Source organism: Lampris incognitus, chromosome 11 (assembly GCF_029633865.1).
Source record: "Lampris incognitus isolate fLamInc1 chromosome 11, fLamInc1.hap2, whole genome shotgun sequence".
Classification (NCBI taxonomy): domain Eukaryota; kingdom Metazoa; phylum Chordata; class Actinopteri; order Lampriformes; family Lampridae; genus Lampris; species Lampris incognitus.
In genome coordinates this window covers 39,049,298-39,076,080 of record NC_079221.1, presented here as the reverse complement: position 1 = coordinate 39,076,080, position 26,783 = coordinate 39,049,298, and the positions used below count along the sequence as shown (strand labels likewise).

General features: G+C 42.7%; 1 protein-coding gene across 2 annotated transcripts in view; it reads left to right on the top strand.

Annotated features, from left to right (window-relative positions):
* LOC130121239 (contactin-associated protein-like 5) overlaps window positions 1–25,922 on the top strand; it is a 99,753-nt gene extending 73,831 nt beyond the window's left edge. The window contains exons 15-23 of one of the 2 annotated variants that reach the window (XM_056290118.1): window positions 1,592–1,810; window positions 2,445–2,684; window positions 16,769–16,993; window positions 20,612–20,745; window positions 21,089–21,176; window positions 23,072–23,263; window positions 24,171–24,180; window positions 24,948–25,024; window positions 25,726–25,922. In XM_056290118.1, coding sequence (XP_056146093.1) covers window positions 1,592–1,810; window positions 2,445–2,684; window positions 16,769–16,993; window positions 20,612–20,745; window positions 21,089–21,176; window positions 23,072–23,263; window positions 24,171–24,180; window positions 24,948–25,024; window positions 25,726–25,922 — 1,382 coding nt within the window. Of the gene's footprint in view, window positions 1–1,591; window positions 1,811–2,444; window positions 2,685–16,768; window positions 16,994–20,611; window positions 20,746–21,088; window positions 21,177–23,071; window positions 23,268–24,170; window positions 24,181–24,947; window positions 25,025–25,725 lie in introns of both variants that reach the window. The other variant, XM_056290119.1, reaches the window with a different exon arrangement.
* Window positions 25,923–26,783: the final 861 nt, after the last annotated feature.

Here is a 26,783-nt window from a genome sequence, read left to right as displayed (position 1 = left end):
GTCCAACACATGGAACATGGCATCACTCGTGGCACCAATCACAACCCTCTACACTCATGCTGATAGGCTGAAAAGGTGTCAATCAGTCCTGTGGGCCCACCCTCAGGAGCCCATTCATCAACAGGCTAATTCGTCCTCTGTGTGGAGTTTGCATGTTCTCTCCGTGTCTGCATGGGTTTCCTCCGGGGGCTCCAGTTTCTTCCCACAGTCCAAAGACATGCAGGTCAGGTGAATCAGCCGTACTAAATTGTCCCTAGGTGTGAATGTGTGTGTGTGTGTGTGTGTGTGTGTGTGTGTGTGTGTGTGTGTGTGTGTGTGTGTGTGTGTGTGTGTGTGTGTGTGCACGCGTATTGTGTGTATATAGATATATATACATATATACACACACAAATACACACACATATGTGTATATACACACACACACACACACACACACACACACACACACACACACATATATATATATATCTTGCTCTCAGAGTCACAGTGATGCTGGAGCCTATCCTAGCAGTCATTGGGCAGCAGGCAGGGAGACACCCTGGTGGACAGGCTGCCAGGTTATTAGACAGGGCTCTCACACACACACACACACACACACACACACACACACACACACACACACACACACACACACACACACATTCATACCTAGGGACAATTTAGTATGACTGATTCACCTGACCTGCATGTCTTTGGACTGTGGGAGGAAACTGGAGCACCCGGAGGAAACCCACGCAGATACGGGGAGAACATGCAAACTCCACACAGAGGATGAACTGGGACGACCCCCAAAGATGGACTACCCTGGGGCTCGAACCCAGGACCTTCTTGCTGTGAGGTGACCACGCTACCCACAATTAGATGATAGCAAATAAACAGATGTATATTGTATACTAACACAGAGAGATGTGTTTTTCGTGGCGCAATGATGAATGGATCCTGGGTATGTATATTGCACTGTCAGTCCAAACATATATTCCATTTCCAAGTTGCTTATCCGAATTCAAGTCGCGGGATGCTGGAGCCTATCCCAGCAGCCACTGGCCGGCACGCCGGGAGACACCCTGGACAGGCCACCAGTCCATCACATATATATTCCATTTGTTTGCTTTATTTAAATTTATTCCATATGATAAGAATAAATCCAACTATAAGTCATATATCAAAAGACATGCATGTTAGGTTGATACTCCTATCTGTGCCCCTAACCGAGGCATGGCAAGAAGAAATGGAGTTGGTCCCTGCGTCCTGTGCAGTGGCTGCCCATTGCACCTAGCTACACTGCTAGGATGGGTTAAATGCAGAGGAGGAATTTTCCTATGGGGATTAATAAAGTATATCTTGAACTTAAATCCAGATAGTAAAGATAAATGCAACATAATTGGGGTTGAGACTTTGTACTGGAATATCACATTTAAGCACCGAGAAACCGCCAATATGCAGTTTATATCATTAAGACCCATTACAAAGACTGCCCGTGTTCTTAAAAATACATCTATATCCACAAATCGTATGATGGCTGTACTTATCATGTGATGGATGACTTTGTTTACCCTAACTGTCATCTCTCCGGCCCCGCTGCCCTCCCCAGCCCCCTGGGCGGTTACTTTCTCCTTTGACGTGGGAAACGGACCGGTGGTCTTGGCCGTGAAGTCCCATGTGCCTCTGAATGACAGGCAGTGGCATTACGTGAGGGCAGAGCGCAATGTGAAGGAGGCCTCTCTGCAGGTGGACCAGCTGCCCCTGCGCTTCCTGGAGGCACCGGCTGACGGACACCTCCGCTTACAACTCAACAGCCAGCTGTTTGTGGGTGCGTCTGGCCTTAGCCTCAATAGTCCCTGGTCGAGGGGATCTTTTAGTGCATAGAGTAATCTTCAACAACGGCCTCCCCTCCAAAAAACACAATGCAATGCAGTGAAGAGTAATTTGTTGGCTATTTCACAAACCCATGGGCTATTTCAAGACTTGCAGTGGCCTCACATACACAGTGGGTCCTGTTATGAATTATAATGCTATTATAGATTTTTTTCCTTTTTTTATACTCATTTTCATTACACAGTAGCTTTCTGGCTATGCCAAAGAATTACACAGTTGATGGAGTTCAGAAATTCCCCATAAGCCTTCCAGAGATGAAATCTTTGGAGGCTATAAATTCTGATTTGTCATTCTTGGGCTATGCTGTTACTGTGGGCTATAATGGCTTGAAAGGTCAGCCCAACACTTTATCCTAATAGATATTCTTCCATATTTGCATACTTAGACTTAATGAGGCCTCACACACTTGAGTGCTTCCAGAGTTGCCTTAGATGCTTACTGGAATCCAGTGAAAGCTTGTCATAAATCCCCATCAGTTTCCAAGGGACTTGTGACTATATGGTGGTAATAGATGCTGTGTAGCAAAGTAACAGGCTCTAAGGGAGACTAACGGTCATCCTTCATCCCAGGGGGAACAGCCACCAGACAGAGGTGCTTCCTGGGTTGCATAAGGACACTGACCATCAACGGTGTGAACTTTAACCTGGAGGAGAGGGCCGAGATGACCCCGGGGGTGAGCTCCGGCTGCCCTGGTTACTGCAGTGGCTCCAGCAGTCTCTGCCACAACAGAGGGAGGTGTATTGAGAAGAGCAGTGGCTACGTCTGCGACTGCTCCCAGTCCGCCTATGGAGGACCAACCTGTAAAGAAGGTTGGTCACACACACACACACACACACACACACACACACACACACACACACACACACACACACACACACACACACACACACACACACATGTTTGAGATATACGTATTGAGATATACACTCACCGGCCACTCTATTAGGCACACCTGTCCAACTGCTCGTTAACGCAAATTTCTAATCAGCCAATCACATGGCAGCAACTCAATGCATTTAGGCATGTAGACATGGTCAAGACAATCTGCTGCAGTTCAAACCGAGCATCAGAATGGGGAAGAAAGCTGATTTAAGTGACTTTGAACGTGGCATGGTTGTTGGTGCCAGACGGGCTGGTCTGAGTATTTCAGAAACTGCTGATCTACTGGGATTTTCACGCACAACCATCTCTAGGGTTTACAGAGAATGGTCCGAAAAAGAGAAAATATCCAGTGAGCGGCAGTTCTGTGGGCGAAAATGCCTTGTTGATACCAGAGGTCAGAGGAGAATGGCCAGACTGGTTCGAGCTGATAGAAAGGCAACAGTAACTCAAATAACCACTCATTACAACCGAAGTATGCAGAAGAGCATCTCTGAACGCACAACACGTCGAACCTTGAGGCAGATGGGCTACAGCAGCAGAAGACCACACCGGGTGCCACTCCTGTCAGCTAAGAACAGGAAAACAGGCTACAATTCACACAGGCTCACCAAAATTGGACAATAGAAGATTGGAAAAACGTTGCCTGGTCTGATGAGTCTCGATTTCTGCTGCGACATTCGGATGGTAGGGTCAGAATTTGGCGTCAACAACATGAAAGCATGGATCCATCCTGCCTTGTATCAACGGTTCAGGCTGGTGGTGGTGGTGTAATGGTGTGGGGGATATTTTCTTGGCACACTTTGGGCCCCTTAGTACCAATTGAGCATCGTGTCAACGCCACAGCCTACCTGAGTATTGTTGCTGACCATGTCCATCCCTTTATGACCACAGTGTTCCCATCTTCTGATGGCTACTTCCAGCAGGATAACGCGCCATGTCATAAAGCTCGAATCATCTCAGACTGGTTTCTTGAACATGACAATGAGTTCACTGTACTCAAATGGCCTCCACAGTCACCAGATCTCAATCCAATAGAGGACCTTTGGGATGTGGTGGACCGGGAGATTCGCATCATGGATGTGCAGCCGACAAATCTGTAGCAACTGCGTGATGCTATCATGTCAATATGGACCAAACTCTCTGAGGAATGTTTCCAGTACCTTGTTGAATCTATGCCACGAAGGATTAAGGCAGTTCTGAAGGCAAAAGGGAGTCCAACCCGGTACTAGCAAGGTGTACCTAATAAAGTGGCCAGTGAGTGTATGTGTTGGTTTGGATATACACATGGTCATAAAGGGATGGACATGGTCAGCAACAATACTCAGGTAGGCTGTGGCGTTGACACGATGCTCAATTGGTACTAAGGGGCCCAAAGTGTGCCAAGAAAATATCCCCCACACCATTACACCACCACCACCAGCCTGAACCGTTGATACAAGGCAGGATGGATCCATGCTTTCATGTTGTTGACGCCAAATTCTGACCCTACCATCCGAATGTCGCAGCAGAAATCGAGACTCATCAGACCAGGCAACGTTTTTCCAATCTTCTATTGTCCAATTTTGGTGAGCCTGTGCGAATTGTTGCCTCAGTTTCGTGTTCTTAGCTGACAGGAGTGGCACCCGGTGTGGTCTTCTGCTGCTGTAGCCCATCTGCCTCAAGGTTTGACGTGTTGTGAGTTCAGAGATGCTCTTCTGCATACTTCGGTTGTAATGAGTGGTTATTTGAGTTACTGTTGCCTTTCTATCAGCTCGAACCAGTCTGGCCATTCTCCTCTGACCTCTGGCATCAACAAGGCATTTTCGCCCACAGAACTGCCGCTCACTGGATATTTTCTCTTTTTCGGACCATTCTCTGTAAACCCTAGAGATGGTTGTGCGTGAAAATCCCAGTAGATCAGCAGTTTCTGAAATACTCAGACCAGCCCGTCTGGCACCAACAACCATGCCACGTTCAAAGTCACTTGAATCAGCTTTCTTCCCCATTCTGATGCTCGGTTTGAACTGCAGCAGATTGTCTTGACCATGTCTACATGCCTAAATGCATTGAGTTGCTGCCATGTGATTGGCTGATTAGAAATTTGCGTTAACGAGCAGTTGGACAGGTGTGCCTAATAAAGTGGCCGGTGAGTGTATATCCAAACTAACACATATATCCAAACCAACACATATATCCAAAGTAACACATATATCCAAACTAACACATATATCCAAACCAACACATATATCCAAAGTAACACATACGTACATTGACATACAATGTCTCATCTTTCATGAAGCCCTGGTCAAGACGATGGCAATAAATCAAAGTTTAATTAGAAAAAAAACATTCTTCACATCCATTCAACAGGCCTAATGCATGTAACTACTACAATATACAGAAAAAGCTATGTCAGGGTGAGATATTATAGGTTAGAGTTCTCCCTGGGGCAGGCCAGCCCACAGTTCACACAACCCAGGCAATAGAAGTTGGTGGCGCAGTTTGTTTTTTTTTCCTCAGTATTTGCAGGTAGTACAGATGAGCATGCTGGGCTCCATAATGTAATGTTGCTGCATTCTGCAGCACAACAAAAAGTAAAGAGGCCTGTGCAGACCCCTGTTAGTGGTATAAATTCAATGAGAAGGACACATTATGGAGTAAAAAGCATAAGGTTAGATTAAATCAAACAGTGGCAGGCCTCCTTCAAAGTAGTCAGTAAGAGACATTTTAAAAGCTTGCAAAGGCAATGGTACTTACAGTTCAGAGGTATTCTGCAGCTCATTCCATTCTCAAAAGTATTAAATGAGAAAGCAGTATCACCAAATTCATTATACACCACAGGCACATTTAAAAGTATCCACTTGAGAATGAAGGGTGATAGTGACATCAGACATAAGAAGAAAATGGACTGAAATAGTTTTCCTTAAAAGGCCATTTAACCAGATACAAAAAAAGTTTAAACTTTTTCATTTGATACAGGGAAGAACATCCTAGAGATTCATATGTAAAACAATATGAGAATGTAAACATGCCCCTTTAACAAAGCATAAACCAGCAGGATACGTATAGAGTCCATGCTGGTAAATGACTCAAATTCCAACAAAGAGAGAAAAGTGCTCTGCACCAGTCTTCCTGGATTTGAAAGAAAAAAAAAACTCCAAGTGAAAATGACAACCTAATTTAGGCCTAAGCTTTTTCACCCAAGTTTATAAATATACACTAAAAGCCATCTTTTCAGAAAGCCAAACTCTCAAGAAGAAAGTCTGTGTATAGGAATATCTTCTGAAGTCAGAATGATAGAATTATCAAGTAGTTTAGAGCAGGATCAACTAAAATTTATTCATTTGGTCTTTTTGCATTTTGGAGTCAATTCTTTAATTGTAACAATGCGGTGCATGGAGTCTAACATACCACTTGCAGATGTGTGGCTTGATTGAAAGAGGGGGGCACACTTAAAAGTAAATTATTTATAAAGATGGACAATTAAATAGGAGCTAAAATAGATCCTTGAGGAACACCTTTATCTATGCTTAAAAAGCTTAATGTACGGGGAATGGGGGGTGGAGACACATTGTGTTCTCTCTGTAGTCTGCCAACTAATTGCATCCCCTTTTCTCTGAAACTCATGCAACTTAAGTCTTTGTAGGAATAGCTCATGGTCTATGAAATCAAATACTTGAAAGGCTAGAACATTTTGCTGTACAACATTGTTTTCTATCCAAGGAAGAAGTGATGTCACTACTTACGATATAGTCACATTTACATGTTCTTGTGACCAGATGTGAAGCCAGACAGAACCACAATAAGAATCTACTAGTACTAATTAAGGCTGCTCCCGTTAGGGGTCGCCACAGTGGATCATCCGTTTCCATCTCTTACTGTCCTCAGCATCTTCCTCTATCATGCCAGCCACCTGCATGCCCCCCACCACATCCATAAACCTCTCTTTGGCCTTCCTCTTTTCCTCATTCTTCTTCCAATATATCCAGCATCTCTCCTCCACAGATGTCCAGACTATTTCAATCTTGCCTCTCTTGCTTTGTCTCCAAACTGTCCAACCTGGGCTGTCCCTCCAATATACTCATTCCTAATACTGTCGTTTTTCATCACTCCCTATAAAAATCTTATGATATTCAACTCTGCCACCTCCAGCTCCACCTCTTGTCGTTTCATCAGTGCCACAATCTCCAAACCATACAGCATAGCTGGTCTCACTACCATCTTGTAAACCTTCCCTTTAACTCTTGCTGGCCCCTTCTGTCGCAAATCCCTACTGACTCTCTTCTCCATCCATTCCAACTTGCCTGCACTCTCTTCTTTACCTCTTTCTGCATTCCCATTACTTTCAACAGTTGACCCCAAGTATTTAAACTCATCCACCTTCATCACCTCTACTCCTTGCATCCTCACCATTCTGCTGTCCTCCCACTCATTCACACATATTTATTCCATCTTGCTCCTACTGACTTGCATTCCACTTTTCTCCAGTGCATACCTCCACCTCTCCAGGCTCTTCTCAACCTTCCACCTGGTCTCTTGCACACATAGTATAACTAACTTCCTTCTCTCCATCATAGCAGCCAGCTATCTCCCTTTACCAGTCATAGTACCAACATTCAAAGTTGACTCTCACCTCCACACTCCTACCCTTCCTCCTCTCCCACTGCCTCTGTACATGCCATCCCTCTCTCTTTCTCCTTTACCCAGCAATGGCATAGTTTTCAGCAGTGATTTATGATCCGCATATTTGATTTGGCAAAGGTTTTATGCTGGAATCCCTTCCTAATGCAACCCTACCCATTTATCCAGGCTTGCGACCGGCACTAAGAATTCACTTGCTTGTGCATCCTTAGTGGCTGGGTTTGAAAGAGCCACAGATCCAAAATAACAATATTATTATCAAATATTATCATCAAATGAGAATTGTTTTAATTGGACATTAACAAGAGATTCAGCGACTTTGTATGAGACAAGATATTCTAGAAATAGAATGGTAATTGCTTACATCTGCTTGATTTCCACCCTTTTAATGAAGGGAGAACCAATATTTTTTTTTTTCATACAGGGATGAAGTTGGAAGTTAGACTTAGAACAAAAATAGAAGCAATAGGCTTGGCGGTCATTTCTGCAGTTATCTGTAAAAACTAATGATGTGTTTTATCTGAAACAGCAGGTATGTTTTCAGTTTAGGCTTATCAGGGCTTTGTGAATCACTAAAGATAGGCTCAAATATAAAAGGTTGTGCCAACATAGAGCAGGATTTATCATATCAGAATTTCCTTTCCTATCATTATTTGTATCAAAAATATAACCTTTAGAAAATATTGTCTTGAATCCAGGCAAGAAAATCAAAGAAGGTTGAATCAGTTCATCTGGATACAACGTTGTATATCTACGTGAACTTATTCAACTTTCTTTGACTTTAGAAAATAAGTAATTATTTATATAGTTACATTGTACATAATTATTATATTATACATAATTATTATCATACTGTCCACAATAATGTCTTCAGCCTTCATTTTATTTTGATTACAGTTTTGATAGTCTGGAAAACTTGTGCATACATTCAGACCTGATGAGGCAAATTTAATCCCTTTCCAAAATCTAGATGGATCATTAAATATTTTTTTCCACCAAATTAAGAAAATATTCTAATCTTGTATATAAATATATACTGAGCCCATATAAGGTCATACAAACATCCTGTTAGATATTAGTGAAAGAATTCTTCTGTGAACTATTCAGATTTTAATTAATTTATCCATATCTTGATATGTGGAATGATTGTATGTGATGAGCTGAAATGAAGTTGTGTTTTTATTTGGATATTTTATTTGGATGTTGGACACAGTCTATTTATATTTTTTATTGTTTTCAAGCATAAGGGCAATATTGAAATGTGTTATGAGTCATAAGTTGTGTAACATTCTTTATTTGCACATTTCACGTGCATCAGTATGTGGTCACTGTGAAAAGCATTGGGGCCTGGATCTTTAATGATTCATGATAACATAATCATCATGAATTAATTACTTTTGTATGACTATGTTTTTGACAGAAAACGTCTGTGTCCAAACTTATGTCATCACGATCATATGTTACATTAAGCAAGACAATGCACTCCTGAAAGAAAAGCCCTTCATCTCATTTCTAATGCTTTCTCTGCATTTACTCAGAGTCAACAAAAGCATTTCTCTGTGAAAAATTTAAGAATCCCTGCCCTTCACTGAGTCAATTTACAAAGGAATGATCCTAACCCTGATCTTAGCCTTCAAGTCTTCCCCGTCAAACTTTGAGAATGTCATGTTATCACACATTACAAATTTGCCTCGGTGGGCTTTACAGCAACACAGCATCCTGTCCTTAGACCCTCGCATCAGATAAGGAACGACTCCCAAAAAAACCCTTTAACAGGGAGAAGAAATAGGAAGAAACCTCGGGGAGAGCAACAGCAGAGGGATCTCTCTCCCAAAATGGACAGAAATGCAATGGATGTCGTGTGTACATAATTTACAGAATACAACATTGAAAAAAAGATAACAGAATTATACTGGAATTATAAGATATATGAAGAATATGACATGGAGGATGCCGAACAGTGTCCAGATGCCACTGGAACAGACTAGGATCTGAGCCACGCGACCACCATCATTATGCAGACTGGACAGAAGGACAGACCACACATGCACACAAGAGAGACTCACATCACACCATTCACACACACAGAAAAAGAGAAAGGAGAAGACATCATTCAGAGGGAGAGAAAAGACATGTGAGAGAAGAGAACAGTTTGCAATAGTCAATAATCTATTCTTTATAATCTCGTCAGCAGAAAAGTGGTTGGTAAATTCATTGAGACAGAAACCGACCCGCCATGCAGTACAGGTTGTGAAGCACTCAATTTAAAGGCAACTAATTGAAGGTTAAAGCAAAAAGATGTTTGGATTTAAAGGACTCAACAGACTCTGATTGTCTAACAGCAGCAGGCAGGTTATTCCTCAAGAATGGGGCTCGACAGGAAAAGGCCCTGCCACCAGCTGACTTCTTTTTAACTTTGGGTACACACAGGAGCCCTGTATTATGAGAGCAGAGAGCTTGAGATGGAATAAACAGTTTAAGGAGATCAGACAGGTATGATGGGGCAAGCCCATTTAGGATTTTATAAGTCAGCAGAAGCACCTTGAAATCTCGATCTAACATGGATAGGAAGCCAATGAAGGGAGGCAAGAATTGGTGTAATGTGGTCAAATTTTCTAGCTTTAGTTAGGATTCTACCTGCAGCAATTTGAGCCATCTGAAGACTTTTAGTACTAGAATGTGACAGACCTGAAAACAGAACATTACAGTAATCAAGCCTGGATGAAACGAATGCATGTATTAGCGTCTCTGCATCAGTTATGGACAGGAAAGACCAAATTTTAGCTATGCTATTTAAGTGGAAAAAGGCAGCCTTAGTGATTTATTTAATTTGCTTATCAAAGTAAAGGCTGGAATCAAACTTCACATCAAGATTTTTGGATGCCACACTTTTTTAAATCACAGAGTTGTCGATTGTTATTGTTATTTGATCAAATTGGTGTGTGTGTCTAGCAGGGCCAATGACCAGCATCTCGGTTTTATCTGAATTTAAAAGCAGGAAAATTAGTGACATCCAATATTTCACAGCAGCCAAGCACGCCTCTAAATTAATCATTTGAGTATGATCACCAGCCCTATAGACACAGATTTAGGCCATTATCTGGCTTTGTTGGGCTGAGCACTTGCTACTTCACTCTCTGAGCTTCGATAGGTGGGTCAACTGATGCAGGTCGCACCCTCTTGCTTCCTTTGCTTTGAAAATCAGATGGGGGTGGGATTTTCACTAAAAGCTTATAAGAGAGATTGATCTAAACCCAGCAGAACAAGCTCTGATCTTGAACATAGGAGATTGCTGTCAGTTGGTAAGTGATTTGATACTTGTTTTGAGTTTTGATTTGGATTTAGGCCAATATCAGGCTTTGTTGGGCTGAGCACTTGCTAGTATCACTCTCTGAGCTATAGCTGACGCGCTTCGCACCCTCTATTGCTTCCTTTGTTGTGGAAATCAGATGGGGGTGGGTTCAGCTGTGGTACTTCCTGCATTTAAATACACAGCTGCACTGTAGCGTAAGTGGAAGCATCAGCTCTTGTGTGTCAGCCCTCATTGTGTTAAGACCGAATTGGGTAAAGACCTGCGAGTCTACATGTGTGAGTCTACCGAGCAAGGACACTGACTGGCTATTCCCTTTTCTACTATTTTCTCTCGTTGCCTGCCTCACCCACCATATGCTACAAAGACATCCCTGTCATACAACCGTCATACAAGGTTATCCAAAAAAAAAAAAAAAAAAAAAAAATTGCATCCGTCACAGACAATGCAACCCTGAGAACCTCAACTCACTCTTCCTTTACTTTTGGCTTATGGAATTGCCAATTTGCTGTAAATAAAACAGAATTTATCCGGCATTTACTAATCTATCAGACATTCAGGTACTGGCCCTGACTGAAACCTGGATATGTCCAGAAAATACTGCCACACCAGCCACACTCTCTGTTGACTCGCTTTCTCACACACACCCCGTTCTGTTGGGCGTGGGGACGGTATGGGTGTTCTCATTTCCAAAGACCAGAAATTCACTAAGCTTTCTCCGGTAAATAACAACTCCTCCTTTGAATATCATGCAATCATGGTTACTGCTCCTATTGAGCTATTTGTGGTTGTCATATACTGCCCACCAGGGTTTCAACTGAGGAACTTTGTAGTCAAACAAGACATGTTACTCTCCATTCCTGATGATGACACACCCCTGATTGTCATGGGAGACATTAATATCCTTACTACAAATCCCAAGCGACTGACCTCCTGTCTCTTCTGTCCTCCTTTGGCCTCAGAGAGGTCCCCACCCCTCCCACACACAATGTGGGTAATACTCTTGATCTGATTTTGACTCGGAACTGCTTCCACAGCAAATCTGACTGTCACCGCTCTACATCTATCAGAGAACTTCTTCATTCAATTCATGGCCTCCTTACTGGAACATCATCATGTTCCTCCACAAATGGTCTCCTTCCACTGAAACATCCGGTCCCTTACACCGACCCAGATTTCCAATGAGGTCTTGGCTTCCATGCCTCCCCATAATGAACTCTCTTCACTCCCTGTCAACGAGGCTGCAGACACTATTCCTCATTAGTCACCTCTCTTAATAATTTCTGCCCTCTAGCATCCAAACCTGCTCGTAACCCCCCCCCCCCAGTCCATGGCTCAATGAGATCGTCAGAGAGCAAAGGGCAGGGCTCAGAGTGGCAGAGAGAAAATGGCATAAAACCAGAGTCCACTGACCTCAGTGACTATTGGTGTTTCGTAGCATCATTCTGCTCCAGCTTAAAAACAGCTAAGACCACGTATTATTAGAACAAGATCTGTGGCACCACTGACGCTCGAAAAACGTTTTCTGCTTTTAACTCTCTCCTCACTCTGCCTCCTCCTCTGACCTCCACTCTGCTCACTCCTGACATGTTCGCCTCCTACTTTACTGATAAGTTCTCTGCCATCAGTAACCAGTTCTCTGAGCCAGTCCAACTCTTTCTGATGCTGCCAGCTAACAGTGCCTCATTCACTTCACTCTCTCCCTTGACTGAGGAGGAAATCTCCAAGCTTCTGCTAGACTCTCGTCCCACTACCTGTCCACTGGAACCGATACCATCCAACCTCCTACAGACCATTTCCCCTGCACTTAACCCCGCAGTCGCACACATCGTCAACTCCTCCCTTACAATGGGTGTGTTCCCCACTGCATTTAAGCAAGCTTGGGTCACCCTGCTGCTCAAAAAACCTACACTTAACCCAGCCCAGGTTGAAAACTACAGACCGGTTTCACTTCTACCCTTTCTATCAAAAATATTTGAGCACACAGTCTTTAACCAAGTCTCTGAATTCCTTTTTGAGAACAATCTGTAGGATCTGAATCAGTCTGGCTTTAAGCAGGGTCACTCTATCGAGACGGCAGTCCTGTCAGTAATGGAATCACTGCGTTTGGCTAGTGCTGCTGGTCAGTCCTCAGCTTTATTGCTACTATATCTGTCAGCTGCCTTTGACATGGTTAACCACCAAATCCTCCTCTACACACTCACTAAGCTTGGTATCTCAAGATATGCCCTCTGCTAGTTCATATCCTTCATATCCTACCTCTCAGGGAGCTCTTTTAGAGTATCTCAGAGGGGAGAAGTGTCCAAACCCAATGGCTAATCCACGGGGGTGCCTCAAGGGTCAGCTCTTGGTCCCCTTCTCTTCTCAATATACAACACCTCACTTGGTGCAATCATCCGCTCCCAAGGTTTCTCATACCAATGCCATGCTGACGATACCCAGCTCTTCTTATCATTCCTGCCTGATGACCTCACAGTCTCAGCACAGATATCATCATGCCTTGCTGATATCTCTGCATGGATGAAAGAATGCCACCTTCAACTTAACCTATCTAAGACTGAGCCCCTTGTCATCCCAGCCAGTCCATCCTTACAACAACAATCAATATACAGCTCTGATCAACCCAACTCATGCCCACAAAGTCTGCCTGAAACCTGGGTGTCATGATTGATGACCAAATAACCTTTAAGGTTCACATGACCTCAATTGCTTGGTCATGCCGATTTTCCCTATACAACATCAGGAAAATTCGACCCTACCTATCTGAGCATGCAGCACAACTCCTCGTACAGGCTTTTGTAATATCACACATTGACTACTGCACCTCCTTACTGTCAGGTCTCCCTGCATGCACTTTCAAACCTTTGTAAATGATTCAGAACATGGCGGCACTTCTGGTCTTAAACCAACCCAAAACAGCACATGTCATTCCACTGTTCATATTCCTGCACTGAATCCCAGTAGCTCCCTGCATCAAATTCAAAACATTGATGCTTGTTTACAAAACAGCAACTAAAATAGCTTCCGCCTACCTGAACTCCCTCATTCAGGTCTAAACTCGGTCCCGCTCATTATGCTCTGCCAATCAAAGGTGCCTGGCACTTCTGCCACAACGGGGCCCTAAGTCACTAGCCAGACTCTTCTCTTCTGTTGTTCCCCGGTGGTGGAATGAGTTGCCAAACTCCATTCAATCCACTGAATCCCTCTTCGTCTTTAAGATGAAGCTAATAAACACACACACACACACACACACACACAAACAACAAAACAAAACGCTTCTATGCACCACCTTTGTGCACTGCCTGTTGGCACTTATGTCTTATCGGACTTGAGCCTAGTTTTTTGGCACTTACATGCATTGTTTTCTCCTGACTAGAACCTTGGGTGTATTGTATTAACTCTCAGATGTACGTCACTTTGGATAAAAGTGTCTGCTAAATGAAATTGTAACATTGTAAAATTGTAACACACAGCTGAGTATCATCTGCATAGCAATTTCTTTCATGACTGGATATAATTTGGCCAAGAGGTTAAATATAAAGAGCGAAAAGTAGAGGGAAAAGAACCGAGCCTTGACATACGCCATCTTTAACATCAGAGAATTTCGATGTAACAGCCGAAAGTAGTAGTTGTAGTAGATTATTATCACACACACAATGTGTTCGTCCAGATAAGTAGGACTTGAGCCAAGAGAAATCTAAGCCAGAGACATCAAAATTACAATTTATTCTGTTTAATAGTATACAGTGATCAATGGTGTCAAAGGCTGCACTGAGGTCCAGCAGCAGAAGATCTGAGGTTGAATCAGAACCCAACCTTATTCAGATGAATATTGAAATTGCCAAGAATTAGAATCTCATCAGAATGAGTAACAAGACCTGAGACAAATTCTCCAAATTCTTCGAGAAATAGTAAGGGCCAAGAGGTCAATGGAGAATCACACCCTAGACTGAGCAGAGTCTGTTCGTGGCTGAGGGAGATGTACTTGTGATGAGATTGATCCGAAAGATTGGAATTTAGATTCAAGTTTAGAAGTTAAAATGAAAATCTACTTAAATATTAAGGTGACACCCCCACCGTGTTTATTTGCCCAGACTACATGGGCATAGTCAGGTGAGGACGCTTCATTTATGGGAAGGAAAACATTTGGCTTCAGCCATGGTTCACATAACCTAATCATATCAAAACTACGATCAAGAATCAGATCATTTATTAGTAAGGCTTTGGTAGACAGTGATCTGATATTTATGAAACCACATTTAAGCATCTTGTTGAAGTGATCAGTAGTAGGCAGAACTTTTGATCTGTTAATTGACAATTTTGGAGGCCTACGCTTTGAACAATGTTTGGTCACACTTTTGATACGATTAGTTGTTTCATTCTGTAGATTATTAGGTCGTTTCATTGCACATTTCACCACCACCAGTGGTAGGAATTATTATTATATTATTGTGATTCACACATTTAGGAAAGAAGAGCTTGGGAGCAATACAGCGGGGCATGGAGACAGTCTCAATGTTGTAGACCAAGCTGTCAGTGTGAATCTATACTATGATAATTTTCCTGATTAACATATTAACTAGAATAGTTGACTCCACGTCCACACTAGGTTTAAAACTAGCAGACTCTATAATCACCTGCAACCTGCTGAATGACAAGTTCCTAGTGTCAAACTACACATAGACAGCTATCTACATTGCTCGACAAAAGAGTGGTGCCATCCCTAGTGGGGTGAATGCCGTCCACTTTCAGCAGGTAAGGGCTGCCCCTGAAAGAAGGCCAGTTATCAACAAAGTCAAATCCCTATTCATTACAGCAATCAGCCAGCCAGCAGTTCATTGAGGTGACATTACCCCTCATGGGTAAGGGACCAGAGACATTTAATCGATGCCAACACATCTTTCTGGCCAACTCGACCGTCCTGATGCCAGCATCCTAAGATTATCCTCTACATCGGAGACTCTAGCCCCAGGTAAATGGTTAATCAAGGCTAGTGAAGCTAATCCGACATTCTGGGTAGTGGAGTCTCATATCACTAGCATGCGCTGCTTTACTCTGTCGACAGGAGCAGGAGAGGTACGCTGGCCAGTAGGACTACCAACAGGGCTGGTGTGGGTCGAAACCCAGTTTGTAGTCGGGAAAGGTGACTGCAGAACAGGCCACAAGACCAGTGGCTTTCTCTTGCAAGGCCTACCCACCCCGGTAAACAGAGACAAACTCCACCGCATGTGCAGACGAGGATGAGCTAGTGCTAACAATAGCAGGTCTGCTGTCAGGCCCGGGGCTAAGGCTATCTGGAGCGCCCATCAGGTCTAGCGTAGTCCTAGCTGAAAGAAGATGCTCTAACTCACAGAAATGTCTCCCTAGTAGAGACAACCTATCTGTAACTGCAGAACAGTCAATAATAGAGAATAAACAGCACTTATCAATCTCACGAAGCCAAACCTCACGAAGTGGAAGGTGGAAGCCGAAAACAGCTGGTAGTGATGAACAGCAACTCTTTCTGCTTGCTCTTGCACTCTTCTCCCAATAACGCATAATAGATGAGAAATAGTTATAAACAACACAGCAATTCTCACTTGGAAAATGTGCACATGTAGCACTAAAACAATTTTGTCTACAGAAAGGAATGACTTCGGCTGAGAGCAGGGAATATTTATTGTCTAAATGGTAGGTCTTGCTCTGACATTCACTCTCTCTAGATAATTTATATTCCATACCATGGGTTGGTCTCAATTTGAGGACCTGATCAAACAGAGTGGAAGCAGATATCAAACTGTGGCTGCTATACTGCCTCTGGACTGTCTAGGAAGAATAAACTCTCATCCACATTCAGAAACTTATTGTGGAGCCAGATATTTCCACATGACCAACTGAAAAATTCTCACATGACATATAGGATTTAGATGATAGGAATACATGTTAGAGCAATTCAGGTTATCTTAAATTGGCATGTCACACTGATGCAAAATCCTGTCTTTCCCTCTGTGTGTGTGTGTGTGTGTGTGTGTGTGTGTGTGTGTGTGTGTGTGTGTGTGTGTGTGTGTGTGTGTGTGTGTGTGTGTGTGTGTGTGTGAGCAGAGGTGTCTGTGTCCTTTGACAGAGAGTCCTCAGTGACCTACACCTTCCAGGAGCCATTCTCCGTCATGCAGAACAGAAGCTCCCAGGCCTCCACTGTGTCCAGAGAGAGGAGCAGGGCCAGAGAGAGCATCGCTTTCAGCTTCCTCACCCTCCAGAGCCCCGCCATGCTGCTAACTGTCAGCACCTTCAGCCAGCAGTACATCGCTGTCATCCTTGCTAAGAACGGTATGGATTTAACAGTGAAAAAAAGTAATGTAGATACATTTACAATGCAAGTTCTTTAACTTAAACCTAAACACTTTTAAGGCTTGATTAGATTTGTAGCAGTGGCATAGGCAGAAATTGTATTTTGGTACAGTACAAAGGTGGGTGGGCCATCTTTCCCAGAAAAACAAGACTTATAAAAACTTTGAAGTAGAAAAAAACCAAACAAAAAACGACAAACAGCATCATTGTGCATTATAAGGCAATAACAGTAGAACACATATACAACATGCTCAACCAACAGAGCTCGGTCTATATAGGCTGTACACAACAGTATAGAAAAAAATATGTCTATTATATCCTATTCAGGCTGAAATATATTTGCTCAGGTAGAACCAGCAGCATGGCCTGTTACTTAAAGCATTTTATTGCACAAAGTGGCAACTAAACATAAAGACAAAAAGCAAAGAAGGTGTTAAAATGACCATATCATGCTCATTTCAGCTCTATATTTTTATTCTGGGGCTCCACTAGAGTAGCTTTGCATGACTCACAGTTAAAAAAAACCCAAAACATTATTTATCTTATACTGGCCCTTTTGAGGCCCTCAGTTCATCCTCTGTCTGAAATGGGCGGTTTAGGCCATTTTCTCTTGATGGCCCACCTCCCTAAAACTTTCTTCTGATTGTCCAACTTCCCGAAAGCCTACCAAGGGGGCAGCACCCAATGCTTGTTGTATCTAACTCTCAAAGAAAGTTGAATCAGTTTATCTGGATACAACATTTATTGACAGATATGCTTCATCACTCATCTAAGCGACCTCTTCAGTCTAAACCAGTGGATGCACTGAGGTCCGTTTTAAGCCGACCTGGAGCGGAGAACAGTCTCTCAACACTAAAACAAGTCAAGGGAAAGGTAATTATGACTCGAAGTAGTTTGTTGAGGTTTGGAAGAATGTCAGGAACACAAATATCCAATACTTTCATGAGGAATGGAAATTCCAGCCCACTAGCTACTTTCTGATGCAGCTGAATTCTGTCAATTCAGCATCCTCAACCGAGATGTGATAGTGATCGCATGGGCTCTCCAGAGACTCCATCTGTGCAAATGTCTTGGACTGTGGGAGAAAATGATTGTCCAGCTCTGTCTGCTGTCTGCCAAGGATATCGTTCCAGATGTGTCTTAGGTCATCATCATTTCTCACACTTGTTGCTTTCCCCAAACTAGTTGTGACCACATATCCCGCTAGCCTTGCCAGGAGCCTTCTTCCTCTGGTCCCAGCTGTTCTGTCCCAGCTCGTGATTTTAGTTTTCTGCATCATCTCTTCTATTAGCGTCCTCACTTGTTCAGTATCTCATTCTGAATTGTCTCCAAACCAAGCAAAGCTCTCGTTTAGTCCTTCAGGTAGAACGATGCACTCAGAGACTGACAATGTTGGGCTTTGTAAACCTCATGTGGCAAAATCACTTGTCTTAAATAATTTCCCAAATGTGACGAGTAAAAATATGAACTTTTTTGTTTGTATTTGTTAGAGCAGGGACTGCGCCTCAACCTTTGTTGAATCAGCAAGTACCTCTAATATTACATGGAGTGACATTAGTTTTTTTGCTCACTGCTCTGGATTTGGAGTCCCAGTGCGTGTCTATGGATCGCTCAAGTTCCAAGCACAGGCGCCCTGGATGGAGCTCTTTTTGCGCTTTCACAAACATTACGTGTGTCCTGCTGCCTGTCATGAAACTGTATATTGTTCGGTGTATCAAAAAATGTGCTAACGTGCCCAGATACATTCAATGCTGCACAGAGTACCACATTCAGACTGCGAGATTTACAGTGGACATACACGGCTTGAGGTAAAATTCATTTTAGAATCACGTACACACCTCCCTTGTTTCCTGACATAACGGATGCCCCATTGAAATTAAAGCCAACACATAGAGATGGGTCAAGTTGCAGTGGTTCAATTGCCTGTAATATCTTCACTGAAATACCACTTGTGCTCATGCCACTGGTGTCCATGAACTCGATTGCCCATTCTTTTATTTTCCCTGTGTAAATATACGCAAACAGTCACGAGTTTATGCTTTGACTCATCCTTATATTTGTATGCCATAAAGGCATAATAGGTACCTGGTGCTTCTGCTTCTGCTTTGTTTTTGTGCAACAGCAAGGAGGCTGCTGACTCCAGCAGCCCATTTTGAACATCTAGGCTCATCAAAGTTCTGTTTTTGGGCAGCTGTTGATGATGATTTTGGATCTGTGGATCATATTTGCGCATGAGCTTGAACAGTTCTATAAAGATTCCTTTATTGACAGCATCTGCATTTCCCCTGTGTCCACTTAGGGGGGATGTCCTGCTTGGCATAAAACAGAACAATATTCAAACGGACTTTTAGAGATGGTACCAATTCCTCTCGATCAGAGGTGGGCAGTCTTATCCAGAAAGGGCTGGTGTGGGTGCAGGTTTTTGTTCCAACCAAGCAGTTACACAACTGATCCCACTATTCAACCAGTAGAGTCTTTTCTGAGGAACTTGATAAGGAAACACAAGTGTGGAACTGCTTGGTTGGAACAAAGACCTGCACCCACACCAGCCCTTTCTGGATAAGCTTGCCCACCCCTGGTCTACACCATCGTAGTTAATTTGATTTGATACATTTCCCCAGCCTTCAGTTTTGTTGGTCCTGTAGCTTTGAAACTTGTCCAATGAAATGGAATGGGGCTTGCTCATCTGGCACTTTTCGCATGCCTGGCGTAGGTGCTTCCAGTCCACAAATCCCTCTCTCACCAATGGGCCGTCAGCTCTGCTGGGGAAATGTCTGCACATTTTACAGAAAAGCACACCCTTATTTACGCTGTATTCCAGCCATGAAAACTGTCCATACCACTTTGATGAGAAGCACCTTGATTTTCCATTCTTGACAGTGCAGTGAAATAACTCCAGATTTGGCTGTGAAGGTGGTTCATCAATTGTTGATAAATCGGCGGGTAAACTCACATCAGGCTGATCGGGAGAGAGCTCAGGCGCCGGGGAGCAAGCGGCCGGCCTAATCGTCTTGTGGGCTAATGAGTGTGAAGAACTGGGCTGAGTGGACTTACATCATCTGAAAAGCCAGTTAGCTAGCTGGCTGAAGGCAGCCCAGAGTGTCTGCCAGTTGAAACCATAGCAACCAGTTACGTTCCAGAGGCTTCCTGCAACTTGTTTCAGCAGTTTCGTTTTAATCAGAAGACAAATTAAACACACACAAAACAATAAATCAAATTTATATTTATGTCTTTACTTACATATTTTTTTGTAAGAAAATTTATTTTGATCAAATTTGGCTGGGTGGGCCAGTGCCACCCAAGGCCATTACTGGCTATGTGGTTGTTTTGGAATCAAGCACTTTTGATTGACATTTCCTGATTGTAGATACATACATACATACATACATACATACATACATACATACATACATACATACATACATACATACATACATACATACATACATACATACATACATACATAGACAGACAGACAGATAGAAATGGATTTGAAATCTAAATGGCCCTGAAACTGTGCTACTGTAGTGTACAGGTGGTGTCAAAGCCTTGATTATGAAACATTATTGTGAAACCATCTGTGCTTGATGTTTTCAGGGAGTCTGCAGATCTGGTATTGCCTTCACGTGGACAGACAGCCAGATGTGTTCAGCCCTACCCCCATTAGCTTGTCAGACGGACGCCTTCATCGTATCAGAATCCACCGAGAAGCAAAAGATCTTTACGTACTGGTGAGCACTATTTTTGTGATTGGATGGGAAGGAAAATTATTAAATGCCATATGAGCAATGTGAATAAAAGCTGAAATCGAATGTACAGGAGTTTATTTGTGATAAGATTTCACAATCAGCTACCTATTCAAAAGGGGAAAGATAAAGGGGATATGGTGTAGGCTTTTTCTAGTTTATTGATAGGGCAAAAAAAATGAGTCATGCCTGAAATGTCAAAACAGCCCAGCCTAATTTATTACAATACAAGTTAGTAAACTAACAGTCTGACCAGTCAGGCATAATGCATCTGAAAATGTTCTTCACAGCCTTTTACCAGTATGTTTTTACCCTCTCATTCATCCAGATTGACAAGGACATGGACCTCAGGTACAGCTTGTCATCTGACGCGGAGTTAATCTCAATCAAATCGCTGACTTTGGGCAAAGTCACAGGTGAGGCCCTGAGAGGAATGAAAAGGACATCTTGGGGGATGCTCTTCAAAATGATGAAATGTCATCTAGCTGCTCCCAAGGTTTTTCACACTTAAAGGTGGAAACATAACAGGGGCACGGTTGTACGGCTTTGATAACAAAGCCCCTTTTGTAAATTATTACAATTCAGCATGAGCCGGGGAAAGGGGCAGGCAAATGACCTTACTTATCATAAAACACAATTTCGATTTCCAAGGCAATACATTTGTCCAATATCTTCCTTGTACCCTGTGGTATATCTGCTGTAAAGGTACCGGCAGGTGGGTGGAGGGCTATTAAAAACCCTCTCGCTTGGCTATTGCTGCAAATCTTCTAATCAGGCTCTGTTTCAGCCACACTGTAAAGACCTGGAGTGCCGCAATCAACATTATCACTTTACCCAATAATCAGAAGCTAAATGAAACTTTTAAGTTAATCATGTCTCATTTGTTGAACACACACTCACGGTAGCTTAGGGAATGAGCAAATCTATGCTAATTGACAACACAATTTGCATTTCAAAGGAGTGTATTTTTATAAAATACACTTGCGCCGAGGTGTCTTCTGGTTGGACAAATATGAACTCAAGGATGAATGTATTCAGATCCCTTCTGCAAGCAGAAGACGTGGACCCCGGTCAATAGGAGATATACAGAGCTTGTTGTTTACTAAAAGGGTCTCCTCTAGAGTAGCCACCAATGGCCTAGGATGAAATTTCTGCCTCTTGGGCTGCACTCAAACTCATTAAAAAATCAAAAATAAGAAGAATTTGTTCTACACCTCATATGTTTTTGTTCTAGACCTCATATGTTTCTTAAATCGGGGCTATTTTATAGGACCCATTGTGCTTGCATTCCCTATAGGCAGCCTAATACGCCCGCTCTATCTATACACCACATCCAGTAAGCAGTGTACTCATCTGACTTCAGCAGAACAACACAACACAACACAACACAACACAACACAACACAACACAACGCACTGTGTTGCCTACAATGTGCTCTCCAAAGGATCAAAGGAAGAGACATCTACCGTCTTGGCCGGGTTATGTCTCCTAGGGATTTATTAAGCTAAAATGAATGCTGGGACCCAAAAAAAATAAATAAAAAAAATACCTCACACAAACATGGTGGTGATGATCTGCGGTGCGAGCTTCAGGGGGGGTTACTCCTTCTAAATTACCTCCACAGGGAAAATGACGGTTATTATAAATTTCATACCAATTAGATGAAAGATTCTAGAAAATGACATGCTGCTGAGTCTGACCCTTTTGCTTCCTCGATTCCATCACACAAGGAAACACAAACAACATGCTACGATACCACACAGGAGATAACCAGACACATGCTGATGCACACACACACGCACACACACGCACACACACACAGTTCTATCTGTTCATTTCCATGTTCTTTGGGCTTGCCATTTCTGCTTCTCAAAATAACATCATACAACATTTATCCCAATGAATATTCTTATTCCTTTGTCTCACACTGAGAATCTCCACCATGATTAAAAGCAAATAAAGAGAAAAATTTAAATAAATGTAAAGTCAAGGCCTTATTTTATTTGCATACACTTCTTTCGCAATATGGGAGACTGGCCCATTGGGTCAACTGGGACTGACCCGTGTCAGGAGCCGCAGCAGAGGGAGGCTGTGCATCTCCCTGTAGCAATAAGAGGTTGGATTGTGCGAGCGCTTTGAAATTCAAATGAGATTCATAAACTGCCAATACAGCTACGGCTAATTTGTTATATTTCGTGCAGTTTTCATTTCCAGTAATAATGCTGAAAGAGGTGAGCCCTGGTGAAAATTCTCTCTCTCTCTCTCGCACTTGCTCTCTCTCTCTTTCTTGCGGTTTCTTTTTTTTCTGCAGGAACTGATGTTTTCGATGAGGAAGTGAGACAAGCAGGTTTCAGAGGTTTCATCGGCTGCCTTTCGTCAGTCCAGTTCAATCACGTGGCTCCGTTGAAGGCCGCGCTGTTGAATCAAGGAAGCTCATTGGTCAGTGTCCGCGGTCAGTTAGTTGAGTCAAACTGCGGTGCACTCGCAGACTCAAAAGCAGCAGGTACGTAGTCCATATACCATATAAAACAGTCTACATATGTGAAATCAGACTTTTAAATTTCTGTTTTGTTGAACTTGGTTGGCTGTCATTGGCTATTTTGTTTATATGTAGCTATTTTTCTAAGTCGAGGATGTCACTAACTGTAAATATATGTCAACACCAAATAATGATGAGTGAAAGGAAACCTGAAGAGTATGGTGCAAAGTGGGATAGATAGTTTTAGAAATGTGCTTAAATTGGAAGAGAAAGTGGTGTGAGGAACCTTTATACCTGTTGTTGTATACTCAGATGGATCAAGCTTTGAGTATTTATATTTGGCATTATCTTTATATAAGATTTTCATTGCGATTGACGAAGAAGGGCAGGATTAGGAATGAGTGTATTTTTGGGACAGCTCAGGTTGGACGGTTTGGAGACAAAGCAAGAGAGGCAAGATTGAGATGGTTTGGACATATGTGGAGGAGAGATGCTGGGTATATTGGGAGAAGGATGCTGAATATGGAGCTGCCAGGGAAGAGGTAAAGAGGAAGGCCAAAGAGGAGGTTCATGGATGTGGTGAGGGAGGACAGAGGAAGATGCAGAGGACATGAAGAAATGGAAACAGATGATCCACTGTGGTGACCCCTAATGGGAGCAGCCAAAAGTAGTAGTTGATTATCTTTATATAAGCCACGACTCAAGCAGATGTTTTCTTCTTTATATATGTATGTCTGCAGCTCTAAATGAAGTCTGATTTCTAAAGACAATGGAGTTTTTTTTGTTTTTGTTTACAGTTAGTGTTTCCTGCCATACTGCAGTATTGTTAAAGGCCAATCAGATATACTAAAGAAACACCGGCTAAGCAGTCTTACTGAAGAGACCAATAAGCACCTTTTTAGAAAGGAAAACCATTTTACACTTCTAACAGCTTCGAGGTTTGGGTGCATAAAAGCTGCCACATAACACAACAACTGGCTTGAAAAAGGGCAGAACAGCAAATATGTCTGTAACATGTCAGGTTATAGGGAATTTGCCCTATAAAATTAAAACAAATTCATCCATCCATCCATCCATTATCCAAACCGTTTATCCTGCTCTCGGGTCGCGGGGATGCTGGAGCCTATCCCAGCAGTCATTGGGCGGCAGGCGGGGAGACACCCTGGACAGGCTGCCAGGCCATCACAGGGCCCACACACACACACACACACACACACACACACACACACACACACACACACACACACACACACACACACACACACACATTCATACCTAGGGACAATAAGCCATACCAAAACAAATGTTTATGTTTTAATAAAAAGAAAAAAAAGTATCAATTTCCTTTTTTCTTCTCTTGAGTTGCTACAATACAGTGTCAGACATGTATCAGCAAGATTTTATCCTCACTTTGCTATTTCATCTTTATTTCTTTTACATCAACATACTCCATTTATTTGTTTTGAAAAGCATTTGTTCCAATGGTCCAAAAAGTGATTTTTAAGCTCACAAGTTGCAATTTAGTAATATTCTAGAGAACATAATGTTTTCCCCTAAAACTGATTTTGGTATTTTGGAACTCCCAAATTGCAAACATGAAGCTAAATGTCTGTTTCGTTTTGTTCGTTTGCTGTGTTTGTCATCAATCTCTCCATCCCAATTTTGTTTTGTTATGTAACCCTTCACCATTTCCCAATGATCTGCTGTGGGATCATCCAGAGACAGTGGAAAGAGGCAAGGAGCCATTAAGAAATGCTTCACAAAGCAACTCGGCCGTAATTGCAGGTGAGTTTTACGATCCGGAGTTGTTAAAGTGCTCAATTGCCAAAGTCAGTCTCCTGTGAAATGAGCCCCGGTTATCTCTACCTCCTGCTCTCTTCTCCAACATTTTGTTGGAATGATGTGTCTCTGCCAAAACAGGATAACATGCCACTATTTAGGCATGTCTACCACTGGAGAGAGGCTTCCTAAGTAATGATTGGAGGAAAGTTATTTGCACTGTAAAGTAAAAGATCTTGTAAATTCAGCTGTCAGATATGATTGTATTCTTTAGAAATAATGGATGAATCATTGAAGGGGGAAAAGCAAACACCAAATAGCTCTCCCAAATACACTCTGCAGGGCAGTAAATCCATGTGTTTTTTCACTATCAAGCATTATTTCATAGTCACTTGAGTGCATATGCATATTCAAAGTCAATGTCTGGATCTGGATAGCTAACATTTGTGAGAGAAGTGGCTGTGGTAACATTTTTTTATTATATGAATATATAACAACTGTGACATGAATAGTCTTTGTTTTTTGGGGTTTTTTTTCACCAACTAATTTCACACACAAGTTTCATACAGAGACACAGCATGTAACAAGACTGCTACAAGTGTCGGTACTCATTGCACTTTCTGTACATGGTTGTACTCCCACAACATTACAGTGGCTTCGGGTCTTGTATCAACACACTTTTGCTGTCTTCCCTGGCTCTTCCTCAGGTGTAGTCACAGCAGTGGTCTTCATTACGCTGTGTGTACTGGCAGCGATAAGCCTCTTCTTCTACCTGCAGCGGCAGGCCCGGAGTAATGCTGGCTCCAAGGAGAAGGAGCACAGACATGACCTAGAGATGGCCTACCGGGCCGAGCTACACCTCCACAACTCTGTCAGAGACAATATGAAGGAGTACTACATATGACGGATCAACCGACTGCAGCGTCTGGCTAAGCCTCCTGTCATCGCTTACCTCTCTTCTGTTTTGTCCTGCTGTCTACACCGGACGAGCCCCCCACCCTTCCTCAGCATCCTCAGAGGAGGGGAACTGGTACTGCCAGCAGTGAAAACGTGAGAAGAGAGGCGAACCACCCACCCCGGCCCACTGCCACCACGACCGCCACCCCATATGTGTGTAGATACTCAGTAGGACAGGTATGATAGCTGGTGTTAGCTGATGATACTGATCTGTCTGCCCAGACTAGCAGGCACTGGCAAAAAAATAAATAAAAAAGGAAGAAGGCTACGCTGTAAGAGAATGGGACATTTGGGCACAGTGCAATGATTATGTCATTCAGGAATGCCAGAAGACCCCCGGGCATGTTGGCATCATATACTGGATGATATTTACAAATTATCCTAGCAACATTTTCCTGGCAGGAAACAGGGAAAATTGCCAACAGTGGTGGATATGTGTATGGGCATGGCAAGCAAAGATGAGTATCCCTGTCATAAACCCACCTGAGTTAAATAAGCCATTGAAGACACCTACCAGATCCAGCAGAGCATTGAAAAGAAATCAGAAGTTAAACTGCACAGATTCCGGCTATTGAGGTTGAGGCAATTTGGCCAGTGATATTTTAAAGCAATTATTTTCTAGTGCTTGAAGAAGCACTTATTCTTCCCCATCATATTTGAAGGCAGAGTTTGAGCCCATGTCTGAAGACTTTGATGACCAGGATAAATATGCATCTCCCTGAACTTGTGCTTTTCCAGTCGACCTTCTGTCCATGCAGACTGTGGACTGGATTGGTCATTGGCAATGATGCATTAAAAAAAAATCCCC